The sequence below is a fragment of the Oenanthe melanoleuca genome, chromosome 4A, assembly GCF_029582105.1.
Source record: "Oenanthe melanoleuca isolate GR-GAL-2019-014 chromosome 4A, OMel1.0, whole genome shotgun sequence".
NCBI classification, from domain to species: Eukaryota; Metazoa; Chordata; class Aves; order Passeriformes; family Muscicapidae; genus Oenanthe; species Oenanthe melanoleuca.
In genome coordinates, this window is record NC_079338.1 from 9,950,191 (window position 1) to 9,966,714 (window position 16,524).

The following is a 16,524-nucleotide window of genomic DNA, read 5'->3' on the forward strand; positions in this document are numbered from 1 at the left end:
TGGAATAGGGAAAGCTTCTGTGACATATAAAGCATATAAAACAGTTACATTTTAGGCCGATAATTATTGTCTTCTGATTGAAATATTCAGACAAGAAAAATTCCACTTAGATAAAAGCAACCATCTCTTCGTGAAGGATAACAAGTAAAGCATCCTGAGACAGACAGAAATATGATCTCTTGTAATCTCAGGGGCTAAGTTGTTTTCTGACCTTTCCAGAGACAAGCTGCAGTCCAAATCCTCCGCTGGCCACGAGCTGGGGAGAGGGACAAGCCTGCTCTGTTGTTGCTTCCCAATTCAGCAATCCTGCCTTTCTCAGCAGAAGTAGTTTGAAGCTCTGGCCAGCACATGCTGTAATCAGCAGCCTGTGTACTGGTTGCCTTTCAGGTTGACAAACAGCCCCACTTTTAATTTGCATCGTCTTTAATTCCTCCAGATCACAAAGCAAAAGGTATCGGATGAGTGAGGTCATTCTTCAGGTTTGAAATTCTTCTTGGTTTGAAACTTCCTCACCTGCAAAGAGAAAGGCAAAGATCTACCTTTAAGTGTGACAAATTTACTTAATCCATGATGGAAATAATGAGGTCACAAAGCAAAATCATTATAAATAATTAGGCTTGGCTACATTATCTTACAAAGTAAGATATATTGATGTGTTATTTTGTTATAAAATATTAAGCTTATATTTCTTGTGGCATATAAGTCTTATTAATATTACTTGCTTAGTAAATAAATAGTGGAAATATGTCCTATTTTTCTGGTATGTCATTTTCCTTTTGTGCTAACAGGCAATTAAAGTGTTACGACATTGACAACCTCTCACTGTTTTCTACTCTGCCAGCATTGACTGCAACCTTGAAACAATAACATTCAGACCTAGAAAATTTTCTGGCTGATGTTGCATGACATGAAGTGTGTTTTTATTTGCATGACTGCATAGGTATAATAAAGTTTCCACTTTAATGGACTTGTGCAAATACCTCTCAGAGGGTACTAAATTACTTTTCAAATCAAATTTGGTTCCACACTGGAGTGGGACCTCAGAAAAGAGTATGCTTGTTGAAATTTGTTCCAAACCTAATTAAAGGTACTAGAGAAGCAGTGCTGAGAAAATTTTCCAAGTGTCCTGATGATGTGATCAGAGATGGTTGAATAAAATTGCCATATTGCCTTAATCATTCTTTTTCCCTTTCTTTTCGTGCCTTCCCCTAAATATTTTTCCAGGTGCGGTTAGAGTGGCCAACAGACCTCACAGTGAACCCTCTGGACAATTCACTCTATGTCCTGGACAACAACATTGTCCTGCAGATCTCTGAGAACAGGCGTGTGCGGATTGTTGCGGGGCGCCCCATTCACTGCCAGGTGCCCGGCATCGACCACTTCCTGGTGAGCAAGGTGGCCATCCATTCCACCCTGGAGTCAGCCAGGGCCATCGCCGTGTCCCACAGCGGAATCCTCTACATCGCAGAGACGGATGAGAGGAAAATCAACCGCATCCAGCAGGTCACAACCAATGGGGAAATTTCTGTCATTGCTGGAGCCCCGTCAGATTGTGACTGCAAGATTGATCCTAATTGTGATTGTTTTTCAGGTAAGGAGATGCTTGTTTTTCCTATCTGTTACCTGTTGAGATTCTCTGTTAAAGCTGCAGATCATCAAAGTAACAAGGGAAGGAGAGACAAGCAGGGATTCAGTTTCATTGGAAAGCCCAAAACCTTATCAGCAGATCTTTGTGAATTTAATCCATTGAATTCTGAGTGAGTCTTCTGTTGCCGCTGGAGGAACTTCAGGATGGTCGTAGCTTTTTCTCTTTTGATACACTGATTATGCACTGTTTAGAGTTAGTTCCAAGTCTGTCTTGCTCTGGCAGCTGCATTTGCCATGTTGGAGATGGTACCAAGTTGTACCTAAATGCTACTGGAGCAGGCAGCCCTGCTCAGCAAGAAGAGTATCAAGGGGTTTCATATCAAGTGCAGAACACCAGCTTATGCCTCCTCATCACTCATGTCATGCTGCACCATCAGCAAAATGGTGCAAACATATACTGTCCAGAATTTCTTTTTCTTTGTGTGTTTTAAACTGGAGCAGCCAGTGCCAGGCCTGCAATACACTGCTGGACATTCTCAGCAGCACAGTCACTCTCCCCTACATGCACCAAAACAAAGTGTGTCTCTTTTATTTCATGAAAACGTAATGGGACAAAGGGCAACATTCCCATACCAGAGGTGTATGGTATGTTGCCATCTTGACATCTCTAAGAACCGCCATGTTCAGCTCCATAATAATGTCATCATAATTCTTAAGCCTCTCATTTCAAGTAAAAGGTTAATTACTGACAAGAAAACATTAAGTATCTCTAGGACAGAGAGGAAAAAATGCAAATGGTCTTCTGAAGAAGATGGGTTGCTGACCGAGCATTGTAATGACAATCAGAGCCTCCTGTGCATTGCCAAGTGCTACCAGCTTTAGTGGTGGCTGCAGAAAACCAGTAAGGAACAGAATCCTGGACAGGATTCCTATTGAGGAAAACTACTCTCGGTGCTGAGAGAAAAATGAAAAAAACTGTGGCAAATCTAGTGATTATATCAGCCTGGCTTGGTGAAAGGCAGGGTCAGCTTGGCAGAAAGATCCACTGATTTTTCCATTTCCAGGGAAGCATAGGTTATGCTCAAACACTCCAGCAATTTCATGTCTCAGTCAGGAGGAGGAGAGCAATACACACAGTAATGTGGTTATCACTAAGAGTGAGGTGTGATATGCTTTCTTGCTAGGTACAGAAAATCCCGCTCATGTAAGCTCGTTTTGATAGACATATGCAGCCCATGATAATGCAAAAATCATTTTGAAACCTTAAATGACACAAACAAAGTAAATTGCCAGATATTGAAAGGAATTGTTTCTCAAAGCACTTTTTGGCTACTGTTCTGATTTTGTTTTCCTGTAGTGTTGAGTTTTTAGTAAGTATAAACTGATCTTTCTTTCAGTGTCATTTTAGCCGAAATACTGGGTTTATTTTCATTTTGTTTACAACACAATTCTACTTTAATGACATGCCAACAGACAGTAAGTAGGGAATGAAACTTCAGGTATTTTCTTTCACAATTCTACATTAAAGCTTTCCTGAACAGCAGGGTTTGGGACTCAGCAAAAATGCTGCGAATTAGATAATTTATATTCCTGTTTGTCTTCATTGAGACTAATTTAGAATCGCACCAACCTTAGATAATAGGGATTTAATTAGTTGGAAGAGGATATTGTTTTATTGACCTGTAAATGATACTGAGGAGAAGCAGTGTGTCAGGCTTAGGGGATCAGCTTAAACAAGGACATTAGAGGTTGCTAAAATTACCATTTCCCCTCCAGGTGATGGTGGATATGCCAAAGATGCAAAGCTGAAAGCACCTTCTTCCCTAGCAGTGTCTCCCAATGACACGCTGTACGTGGCAGACCTGGGCAACGTGCGCATCCGCGCCGTGAGCCGGAACAAGGCTCACCTCAGCGACACCAACCTGTATGAGATCGCCTCGCCCGCCGACCAGGAGCTCTACCAGTTCACCATCAACGGCACCCACCTGCACACACTCAACCTCATCACCAGGGACTACATCTACAACTTCTCCTACAGCGGGGAGGGGGATGTTGGCACCATCACCAGCAGCAACGGGAACTCGGTTCACATCCGCAGGGACACGAGCGGGCTGCCCCTGTGGGTTGTGGTGCCAGGGGGCCAGGTCTACTGGCTCACCATAAGCAGCAATGGGGTTCTGAAAAGGGTGTATGCTCAAGGCTACAACCTGGCCCTGATGACATATCCTGGAAACACAGGCCTTTTAGCAACCAAGAGTGATGAAAACGGATGGACAACTGTGTACGAGTAAGTCCACGACATTAAATGCCTGGTGCAAGGAACCCCATTTTAAACGAGCACTGAAACTTTTCTAGACAGTTCGAGTCATATAAAAAAGACATCCTGCTACTAACACTGTGTGAGACAGGAGAAGCAGTGCTGTTGCATAAGCTTTTAAAATGAAGCACTGCTGTTTCTTAGGTGCCTAAACCTGTCATATGTAAAAGCTCTGTGCACAGTGCCTGTTAAGTACAGCAAAAATTGCCTGAAATTGCACTTCATTTGCACTTTCTTGTTGTGAATCTGTTTCTCTAAATGAAAATATGAGATTTTTTTTTTGTAACTTAAGTGGTACAGGCAAATTGTTATATGAATCAGGAATTTGCAAAATTCCTGAGGAGGGCAAAAAGGGGAAAATTAGCATATTCATCAGAGAAGGGAGTGTTGTAAAGGAAATTGAGAATCTCAGTGGAAGGAATATTCAAAGGCAAGAGTACGCTTGTCTCTGTCAGCAGGGGAGGAAGATATATAATAATAGCAAAAGGATATGTAATTGCAAAAGGCTGTAAATAAGGGGATTAGGAAAGGCTTCATAAACAAGACCATTGACAGAACTTCTAAAAAGCAAGACAAGACAGTTAAAGATGGAGTCAGAACATCCCAATCTGGTCCCAGAGAAAGAATAACCCGAGAGAAAGTTCATTTTTGATTTATAAAGTGGTGTGTTGTATCAGGATTTCTTATTATTTGTAATTGATTGTCATAATCCCTGTTTGACAATGCAACAAGTGCTGGATGGAAATCATGTTCCTAGTTCAGAGTCCTTAAGGAGGATAATAATACCTGTTTCCTGTGGAGTATAGGAGTTCATGGTCAAAAGCTAAAATGAAAACCATCCAGACTGTGAGATTGGAACAAAAAACACATTGGCAAGAAGTAATTTACTGCCTGAGTCACCTGGAGAGGTAGTTGAGTCCCTATCATTACAGGTTTTTAGAATTATAATTTTTTCAAATGAAAGTAGGATAAAAGCAGAGAAAACATTGCCTAGTATGTGGAGTTTTTTATTCAACAGGATGTTTCTTCATCCTGTTCTCTATTATTCTGCCAAAGACTAAATTAATAGGGTGGGCATAAGTATAAGCCATTAGAGAGGGCCTTTTTTACAATACATAGGAAAACAAAAGCATACAGGATCTTTCTGGTTCAGTTATCATCATCAAACATCCATTGATGGAGATTTAAACTCTCTTGCAACAACACAAAGCTCGCTGTTACCCTGGTGCTGTTCAAACACTGATCAGAGTCACCTTTTATAAACAGAACTGACTGTAAATGTATGTATGCTTCTTTTTAATAATTTCAGTGCTGAGAATTAGCCATTTATATCCCTGCTTGATGATGGTGTCAGTCCAGGCCACAGGCCAATGACACTTTCAAAGACCCTTCACAGTAGCTCCAAGTCATGTCTATTAAAATGCTGAACAGCAGGGCCCCCTTGTAGCAGGGCCTTGGTTGTTAGAGCATGGGAGAGCAGATTATTTTTAGTCATGTGCCTTTCTGTCCTGACATTCTTACTCTGTCCCACTGACATTCAGCATAAACCATTTCACACAACTATTGCTTCTTCCTCTTTTTAAAGTATGGTTCAAGTGCAGGAAGATCTTTTGAAGGACTTTACCTGCTTGTAAGTGCTTCTCACTCTGTGTAGTACAGATGAAGAAGTACCTGTACCTTGGGAGGATTTATATTATATATATGATTCACACAAAGAAATTTTGCTAAATTAAACAGTTTTACATACTTTCCCAGCTTTAACTACATACTGGGTAACACTGTCTTCACCAATGCTTCGAGTTGTCCAGGATTTGCATGACCACACACTCCTGCCAGCCTACATCAGTTAGGGAAAATTAGCAGAATTTAGCATTTAGAAACTTTAGCATTACAAAAACAGCCACAAAATTAAAATCATATCAGTTAAATATAATCGTGTCATTACTATTTATGTTCAACTCAATATCTTATGTCATTCTCATAACACATTATAAATTCCTCAATGGCTGAAACACAGAATGACACCTGATCTGCTCCAGTCAGAGGGGCAGTGGGTTCTAATCACCTTTCTGCTGAGTAGTTGTGCTTTCAGGAGATGCTGCTCACCTGCTGCCATGAATAGGTCCATGGGCTGTGATGGCCTTAGTAACTTTTACCCAGATACTGTTTTCCAGGGAGGTCACATTCTGTACTGGCAGCAATTTCAGTTTGAAAATTAAAATTTTTGGAAGGGTTTAGTTACATATATGAATTGCTTGTGAGCACTGTGAGAATGTAGCATTGGAACTAAGAGCAGCTTTCAAATTGCTTGAAATAATTTTCTTTGCTTAAGCTAGATTTGCATTCACATCCAAAAGTTCAACCCATGGCACTGTCAGGCTGAAATAGGGATGAGTTTGTTTAACAACACATATCACACGTACTTGGGAATATGAGCAAAGATAATGACCTGTTCAGAACATCTACCTCTGTGTCAGATTCACTTGCAGAGGGAAATTATTAAGAGGTAGAAAACCACCTACAAAAGTGCTTGTCATCCATCTGCTCTAATCTGATGGAATTGAAGTGCTGAAAGAGCTCTTGCATACAATTATAGCTAATGTATAATTTTAAGTCATCTAGATTTCTTTTAATATTGTGTCATTAAAGCTGTAAAAGGGGAGGGGAAGCACTGAGCCTCTATTAAATCAAGGACAAGAAAACACCTGGAAGAAACAACTCTCTGAAAAAATTAATTAGACCGCTTCCCCTTTGAAATTATATAACTCTTAACTGTGCTACACATAGAACTGCAAATGGATTGTGAAGCAATATCCCCATGTGTGCATTTCAAATACTGGTGAGCATTTCCTCATGTGAGTACTGAAATCAATGCAATTATTTGCATGATTAAATGGTCACTGACATGATTAACAGTGGCATAACTGAGCCCCAAATTAACATTAAGAAATATGTCATGATTCCACCTCTATTAGTATGGGTAGGACATTGCAGGAGCTGAGTCCCAGTGTGCTGTTATTCATCATGTGGAAAGTGACAGAACCTGTCCTCAGAGGGCTGAGAGTCTTGGAGTAATCTGGAAGGAAAAAAAACCCTTTAGATGATCATGCTGTGGAATCAATACTGAGACACTCTTCTGCATGTTCTCCTTGATGTCAGTGGGACCATCTACACGAGCGAGAGGCCTCAGGCGTGTGCTCAGGTCTCATTACAAGTCAGCACCTATCTGGCCAGCCAGCCAGGAACAGTTTATCCCATTTTCAGCTAGACAGGGAGTTTTGTATCTCAGCAGCAGCACTATCAGCAGCAAAACTGTGAACTCCTTAGTGAAGATGGATCCCGTGTCTTGAGCACAAGTATATTGCAATAAACCAGCTGTATTTGCACCTTAAAAATGCAGTTTTGGGGGATTTTCTGTGGTACAGTAGCAAATCCAAATAACCTACCAAGCTGTCATACCTGTTTGATCAAGCAGTAAATGAAATATAACTGCCTGATGTTCGTGGAGTTTTCTAATGATGAAAAGTAGTGATCTGAGTCAATTTTAATCGCTACCTGTGGCACCCAGTCAACTTGCACAGAACTGGCATAAGAGGAGAATATAAATAAATCACACAATATATAAAAGGGCAGTGAGTGGTGAAAAAGAAAGAGATTATTTTAAATTTAACATTTGATTAATTTTAACTTATTTGTCAAAAAAACACAAGATGGTCAGTAGTTCATTCTCTAGTGTTTAATTGGAAAAGAACAGCTGCTCTATTTTTCTTTCTTTATATTGGAGGGAAGACAAAAAAATCCATTTTTTTTTTCACCAATACTTCTTGTGATATATAGATTTTGTCTGACTAATTAGGGGCAAATAAAGATGCTAAAGTAATTATGCCAATACCTGAAAGGGAAGGACAAAACCACATCATCTGCTGATGTGAATTGGAAGAGCTTTATTGGCGACAGTGCAGTTCTGCCAGCTGATATACAGGTTTGGTCTGTGAGAGGAGACAGCTAATAAAACATGAAAACTTAATTATGCTTTCATACCTGCACAGTAAGTTTCTGTTTTATGAACATGAGTTGGTTTTGCTCATGCAAATACTCTACAATATCAGTGAGTTGTCTTAGGTGAATAAAAACATGTCAGCATCAATAAGATTTTTATGATGTGAGGCATTATTGTGAAACAATATCAAGCACCAAGCAATGCTCTGTGCTGGTTTCCATGTGAACCATCAGAAAGAAGAAACATGTTGGTAGAACTGAAAAGACTGGTTAGAAACGCTGCTCCAGAGCTCTGGAATTAATTATTGACTTTTTGGTAACATGGCCTGATTCACAATCAAGTACCTTGAGCTAGAAGAATTTCTATAGCACTGATAAAGTGGTGCTCTAGATGCTAGGTGAGAAGTTCCTGCTGGTTTAAGTAGACCCTTGGAAAATGGACAAAACCCATGTAAGCAACTTATTTCCTGCAGATTTCAATCTAATTTTTTTACTGTTGTTACGCTTTAGGTCCCCTTTTTATATTCACCACTCATATTATTTGCTTCACATATCTGTGACAAAAAGCAGCTTTTAAGTGTTGCAGAAGGTAAGAGCTGGTTTTATGTATTTTATGGGTATAAAAATGCCGTTTTAGGGGTGCGTTGGATGCCTGACTACCGAGTGACCTCCAGTGGCCTTGTTCCTGCATCGCAGCCCACTGGGGGAAACCCCAACCAGCCTGAGCAGCACAGAAACCTCTGGCAGAGGCTGAGTCATGTAGGTAGCATCTCATAGAATTCCCAGTTACATTTGATCCAGCACCACTGAAAAAGACTACAAGCAGGAATTCAGGCTAGGCACTGAATGCATTTTGAGTGACTAAATGGACCCGTTCTTACCTTTTTACTTACTGCACAGTGTTGACAATGCTTCCTACTTTATTCACTATTTTTTCTGCTTTTAGGAGTATCTGCATGACAGTAGTGGTGTATTTTCATGGCTCTTTAACATCATTTTGCAGGTATGACTCCGATGGCCACCTGACTAATGCAACCTTCCCGACAGGGGAGGTCAGCAGCTTCCACAGCGATGTTGAAAAACTGGCACGAGTGGAACTTGATACTTCAAACAGGGAGAATGTGATCACAGCCACAAACTTCTCAGCTACCTCTACAATATATACTTTAAAACAAGGTAATAAAAACATTTCTGTTATTTCTTCCCTAATCACTGTGTTTTGTACTCTAGACATTACTGCATTCTTAACTGTTGGCAGAGAAAAAAAATGTTTGAGTTAGTTCATTTGTTTCTTCCTTGCTACAGCTACAATTCTCCTGGGCTACCAGTTAGAAACAAGCCTCAAGTGAATTCTTCTTTTCTTAGAAGAATCCCATGAATAAAATCTAATTATTGAAATCTCTGATGTCTCCAGGCTTTACATGCTACTTTCTGCTTCAGTATTTGGAGGACTTTGACTAACCTGTAATACACTGAGCTTTGTTATTCTAAGAAATACTTCCCAGAAGAATGACAGGTTCCCCTTACATTTTAGCACTGAAATGCCTTGTTTGGCAGAATACTGTGTATTCTTTCTGGGAGCTCTGTGACCTGGTGACAGCACTTGTAGGCAGGGGGAGAATGTGGCCCACCTCTGCTAGTGGCTGCCTCGGGGATTAGATTCTGACTCAACCCCTGTAGACACCAAGTACTTCCCTGGTAATATCATATAGCTCAAAAAAAAAAAAAAAAAGCTTTCGGCCTAATGGAAGTGCCCCACTGTCCTCCTCTAGATTTTGCAGATTTATCACCAGAGTTCTGGGCTTATGTATTGTAATCGATCTGGGGTCTTTTGTCCTGGTTGGGTTTTTTTGTTATCAGTGGGATTGCTCAGGCTTTGAGAGAGCAGGTGCTGGGAAATAGCTCTCTGATGTCTTTCTAGGTCTCCTATAGAAAAGCTTTGTAACTTGAGCACATCACAGAACTTTTCTTTCTCTCAAGTTTTGATCTATAAGAAAAAACTAGAGAGAACTCATCTCACAAAATACCCCTCATTCCTCTTTACTATTATGTGGTAGAGAGAGCACTGCATAAATAGAAATAATTATATTGTTTTGTCACCTGTCAGGCTTTGTCCAAGTGACTCTATCTGCTATCTGCATCATCTGCTGCCTGATCTGTCTATCCTTAAATCTGAAACTCTTCAAAGTTGGTAAATTATCAAAGCCTATCTCAGGAAAGTGCTTGCAACACAACAGGCAGTGCCAGAAATTAACAGCTCTAGTTTTTATTGTATGTGTCATATAAGTTCAAATAATTTACATGTTTACATATATCTGAGAAACTAGCACAAAGCACCCTGTGAACAGCCAGTCAGGTGTGGAATCCTTACATCCAATTGTTTTTATTTTCTGGCATATCCTACTATTTTTCTTGTATTCACATCTCAAGAGCTGGACCAGTTACTTCTGTGTGGACTAGCTCTAAAAAAGGATGCTTTGGATACTCCCTAACTGGTGTGAGTTCAGTGAGTTCAGAGAGGAGGAATTGCACTGCCCAGGCAAGGGAAAGGAGCTCCAGCTTCATATACTCTCAGTGGAGACCTGCTGTGGACCCTCCACATATTTCTGGTAGTTTTGGGGTGGAGAAGGAGGCTGTGTTGGGCCACCCCAGCTCCCTTAACAGCCCTCTGTGGCACAGTCCTGAGCCTCTGGAGCTGCTCACTGTGCCACTACTGCTGATTCATTCATTTTTCTGCCAGCAGCCACTTCCCAACTGGTCTGTTGCACCAGGCTTCAGCCTTGTGGCTGATCATCCCTGTGCCTCAACCCAGGGTCCTGCTGCTAATGGGGAAGAGGAGGAGCTTTTTGTACAGTGACACAGGGAAAAGGGACAGGATGGGAGACTAGCTGTCATCCTAGATATTTGGAAAACAGCTTTCTTGTTTGACCTCAGATACTCCTGCACTTGTTCAGGCAATGCATTTTCCTATTGGGATCTGCAACATGCTGAGATCATCACAATATCAACAGTCAGTACTCAGCTTTTGGTTTTACTTACTTTTCAGCTGGAAGGAAACCTTCACAATGGAAATCATCAGGCCAAATGTAATAAAAAGCTCTTCAGACTTAGGAAGGCCTGGAGGTTACAGCTTACAAAACTCACACTGTAGTTGGTGTTCAGCTTTCTGTAGCCTCCCTGGGTTACAAACTGAGCCCTGTTGTGCCTAACATTTGGTTTGTAAATCTGGAGAACCTATATTCTCTCTCCTCTCTGATTTTTGTTGTTTTTTGACAGATAACACCCAGAACATCTACCGGGTCAGCCCAGATGGGTCTCTGAGAGTCACCTTTGCCAGTGGAATGGAAATCACACTTAACACGGAACCTCACATTCTAGCAGGGGTGGTCAGCCCCACGTTAGGGAAGTGCAATATCTCCCTTCCTGGAGAGCATAACTCAAATCTCATTGAATGGAGGCAAAGGAGGGAGCAGACCAAAGGCAATATCTCCACATTTGAGAGAAGGCTAAGGGTAAGGCTTCCTCTTGTGTAAGTGCAGTGTTCCCTTTGAAAGCCATTGAACTAAAATCGTGTTGAAATGTTATACTTTGTAAGAATGAAAATTTTGTATCAGTGGTGGGCCCTAGCCATGAATTTCAAAACCAAACTCCTCCAACAGTCTCAGAGATGTTTGATCTCTGTTTGATTTTGATTGTAAGATTTGACCTCAAGGCATAATTACTTCTTTTCTTCCTCTTCTTTTTCAACTAAGAACTTAATTATGGCTTTGGAAGAAACTGTGAGCAAAGGACAGTGGATAGTTACTCTGTCACAGCAGCAAAGTTGGAGCCACATTTTGTCTCTCTCAGATCTATGTACCTTCTTTCTTCTGGGGGAGTTAAAGGGTGTCAGCTGCTGCCCAGGGCAGAGGCTCTTGCAGAACACATTTTGAGTCCTGGTTGCTGTCTTTCCTTCGACTCAGAGCAATGTAGAACCTCCCTGTGTATCCAGACAGGCTGTGTATTAATTCTCCCTCTGGCACATGCTCTCAAACCCCCAGATCTCTCTGGCTGGGTTACACCACGGCTCCAAGAAAGACTTGCTTTAACATTGCATCGTTGGTTTATTTTTACCTGTGACTACAATGACATATGGTCAACATTTAATTATGTAACACCATGGCTCAAAGAGATTGCTACTTTGCTAAACAGGTTTTTTATTAAATCAGTTCTGGCTTTCACATGAATATCACTTAAAATGCCAATAGTTCAACTGGGAATTTGGCCTTAAAAATATTGTGTTATTGGCTACAACCTTTCTGGATAGGAATTATGTCTGAAGACCTGTTAGTTCTGAAAATATAGAGATGGTTATTAAAATCTCTGGATTGTCAAAACCAGCAAAATCAAAACCATCTCATTTTGATTATGAGATACTATAGATTTTTTATAAGTGTACCATCTGTTTGCTTTTCAACTTCTCAATCAAAAAAGGAAGACTTGGAAAATCTGACCAGATTGGCCCAGATCATTTACTGTATGTAAAACACCTATTTGAAAGAGCATTGTTCAGATTTGACAGTCACAGTTTCTTTTTAGAATTTTGCAAGTGGGAAAAAGCTTCTTTGAGTTCTTCTAGCCCACCTTCTGCCTCCTTCCTCTCTAAATTAGTGTGAGGCCTCATAGCCCTGCCTGGGGAGGTAGCTGAACTTGGCACCATGACAAACATGTTAAAACTGTGGCTTCCTTGGCTCATATTGCCTACTTAGTTGGAGGCTTTCTGTGTGACTTTATGCTTAAATAACAGTATGGCACATTTTTCTACAAGAATCTTATGTAATACAATTGTAAACAGAAAGGATGTAGTCAGTCACCTATTCTGTTTACATTGCCAGGGACTAGTTGTTTATCACAATTCTGTTTAATACTACTCCTTCATCTTGCAGAGTTTCACCATTAGGCAGTTTGTATTTTGTGTTGCTGAAATTGATTGCAGTTTCTTTTGCAGTTTCGCTTGTTTCTATGTGTTCTTTAACACTGCCTGGAAAAAAAATTAAAAGGAAATTCACCAATTGGTCAGGATTAAATGCATTCTGGCTGGAGGCATAAGATGTTCGTTGAAATATTGCAACATTGAAGGTATTCAGAGGTCAACTGATTGACCTATCTCTGGAATAGGCTGTTGGTGGACAAAACTGCTAATGTACTCCTCCTTCTCCCCCTTCACCTTCATCCAGAGAGAGGATGGAACGAGAAAGACAAGCATAGGAATAATTCTGATATGCTGATGTCTTTTACTCTTTGTCCTTCTGAAAGTATGCATTAGCAACACAGCTCTTGAACATTGTGTTCTTATTTCTGTAAGCTGTGAGTTTTTATAGCTATCCAGGATGAAGAAGACTTACGAATTGTCCCTGCCTGCTCAGAAGGACAAGCCTGTATTGCAGTCCTGACTGTACTGACTCCCTTGGCTGTACTGAGCTCTGGGACTCTTGTTCTGAGAGCTGTCAGGCCAAGGCTGGAGGGAACTTGGTGGGATAGCACAGGTTTGTCTAAAAGGAGGATTTTAGAGTGGAAAGGAGGAGAAATGTTAGAATCACAGAATCATTTAAATTTGAAAAGACCTCTATGGTAGTCAAGTCCAATTGTATTCTGCACAAAGGAAACACCATGTAAACAGGCACAAGAGAAAAGGACAGATGGACTACTTAGGCTGGTAATACCATGAAGAAGGACTTTGGAGAATAGCAGGAGTATCTGGATTCTGGAGTTCATCTTTAGCACTGAGATACCTGCATGGTGTGCTGGTGGAATGGAGAGTCAGTGAAGATGGAAGGAGCTGGAACAGTACAGCAAAGAATCTACCCAGAGACAGCTCTCTTTTATCTTTCAAATAATGAAATGGATTTAGGACTTAGTGTGGACAGATCCTGGAGTACTGCTGGGAAAAAAATATAGCATCATTGAAAGTCATTATGCTGGATGAGATTCTGGACAGACCTTCTGAGAACTTTTAGTGAGTTATATTTTGAAAAGAAAGTATTTAAACACTTAATATGCCATGCCTGGCACAATAGGAAATGTGTTAAAAAGCTTGCAATGTAGGGCAGAAAGAACTATGCTGAACTTTGAAAATACATGTAAAGAAAAGCTCTGGGGACTGTAGCAGTTCTCAATGGAAATGAACATACTTGCAGGAACCCTCAGTTAAGGAAAAAAAAAACTGGCACAATGGAAAAGTTTTCTGAGAAAGAAAAAAAAAGAGCATAGAAATGAGGTATAAAGATGTTACTTAGAAATCAATCCTGATACCATCACTGAAACAAACGGCTTTGACTGCTAAAAGGTATAAATTAGAAGGCAGGTAGCTGGGGATGAGATAAAGGATGACCTACTTGAAGAGAAGAAAGAGAATAAAGCTTTTCCTTCTCTGCCTGCTCCTAACTTTTTAAATTCTAATAGCAATTAGCAACCATCTTGAAAGCGTGTCACTCTATTAGTGTTAATTCCAGTTTTGGAAAGAGGCCGCTGTTAGCATATTCTGAATAATGCTGGAAACACTGGGTTTTAAAAAGTTGGATTTGTGCAGGGTGTGAATTCCCTGCTCTGGAAATAGGACAGAAGTGAGTAAGTTAACTGAAATGCTGGAACAGCCATCTAACTTTATCTCAGGGACTAAATCAATGTGGGAAACAGAAATTAACCACGAGTTTCCTTTAAGTGAAGAACTGCTTGCCCCAGCGCTTCCTGAACGTATATAAAACAGTCTGTGGGCATGTATGCATTTTATATTAATAATAAATCTATGTACAATCAGGCATTTTAACATCAATCTTAATCTAGCAAGACTTCTTTTTTATCAATTGAACTGCTACTTTAATTGACTTCTAAAAATGAAGCAAAGACTGCTGTTAAATCTGATGAGCATGATGCATATTAATACACTGATTAGAATGCAGCTCTGCTCCCTCCTGATTTTTGCATAACTTGAGGAACGTGGCATTGGATGCAGTCCAGGTTTTATAACAGAATGTCTACAAAATTGAAAATTGAATGCTTGGCCAGTCTTACTTATTTTTGTTGTTGTTTGCTTGGTTTTTTTAATAACAACAACAGAAATAACTCACTGGCCTTGGTTCAAAAGTCCTGTGGACACAAGCTTTGACAGCCATGTTCATTATTGCACTTAGCAAATGATCTCCCTTTATTTACCAGTCTTATAGCAAATTCTAAAGATGGGAGCAAGTCCTCTGCCAGCGTGTATGAGTTTGCATTGGCTCAAATCAAAACACAGACAAGTTAAAAATGCAATTATCTCATCTGACTTGCAAATCAAGCGGAGTGGACAGGGTATGCTTGGAAACAAAATCAAAAGAAGTGTACACTTATGTGATACTTACACTGCAAAATTGCTAAAAAACTAATGGAAGTTGAGTCAACAGATATTTTAAAAATATAGAATGAATATATCTTTTTCCGCACTTCTAACATTATTGAAGTCAGCTGAATCTTCTCCCTATTTTCATTAGCTGGTGTTCCAACCTGACATTTCTTTCAGAAACCAGTTTTCCCTGGCTCATGGCAGAGCACGAGTTCCAGCCACTCTCAGGGGGCTCCTTACTATGGTTTATGTATCTTGGAGGAGTCGTTTCATGAAGCCACTGGGATTTGAAATCAGCTTGTCAATAGCAACATTGAGATGAGTCCTCCTATCCGTTTATGATCCTGTCTTGCCTTGAGAAGGGTGTTAAACTTAACTTTAATATAAGAAAGTAAACAAATGAGACATAAAATGTGCAATGTAAGGGAAGTATTTTCACCTTATTTTAACTCTGTGAGTTTTCAATTACTGCTGCTTTCCACTTCACTGCTAATTCTGCCTCTGTTTGGTTTTCATTCTTATTTGTTGTATAGTCTCTGAAATTCAGATTGCAAGCAATTTGTATTCAAGTCTTTTCTTTCTCCTAACTGCATTTCACAATGATAGTAATAGCAAAAGAACATTAAACATGTACATAGAACATTAATGAATATGACATAGGGTACACCTCCTGCTTGCTTTTCAGTTATTTTGCCACCAAGAGGTTTTTTTTTCAGAAATTGTAAGAAGTTTGCTAAAAAATATGTTATATTAAACTTAAACAATCAGTCTGTATACAAGCAAATGTAGTTGAACTGAGCATCACATTTTACTTGGGCTCCTTCACTATCATTAGAGCATAAATTGTAGTAGTTATAGCAGTCTACAGGGGTATATGGGTATTTTATGGCTATTGTAAATGAACACTATTAAAGTTAGACATGTGTGTATATAAAGCTCCAGAAATGGTAGTTGAAGAAAGAACACCCGCTCCTTCTAGATTCTCAGATGATTTTGTATCTAAAAACAGAAAGAGGAACAAAAAAGAAATGTTCATTCTAATCGCATCTTGATTTTTTAACCAGGGTTTGTTAACCATTTACTTCGTGGCTGTGCCTCCAGGTCTCAGAGAGGAGCAAGCACTGAGTCATGCTTTGTGCTTGATACCTGCACTGGCATTGTCTGTGCTGTAAGGAAGTTATTCATGGGAATAGAATGATCAGATAAAATGTGGTAGATTAATGCAACAAGCACATTGAGCATTGATCTGAAAATGACATGT

The 16,524-nt window shown here is 40.0% G+C and overlaps 1 protein-coding gene across 1 annotated transcript in view; it reads left to right on the forward strand.

Annotated features, from left to right (window-relative positions):
- TENM1 (teneurin transmembrane protein 1) overlaps positions 1 to 16,524 on the forward strand; it is an 831,368-nt gene that overhangs the window by 800,204 nt on the left and 14,640 nt on the right. Inside the window, exons 27-30 of the mRNA XM_056491567.1 lie at positions 1,225 to 1,591; positions 3,364 to 3,874; positions 8,907 to 9,079; positions 11,180 to 11,415. Of these exons, the coding sequence (XP_056347542.1) occupies positions 1,225 to 1,591; positions 3,364 to 3,874; positions 8,907 to 9,079; positions 11,180 to 11,415 (1,287 nt within the window). The remainder of the gene's footprint in view (positions 1 to 1,224; positions 1,592 to 3,363; positions 3,875 to 8,906; positions 9,080 to 11,179; positions 11,416 to 16,524) is intronic.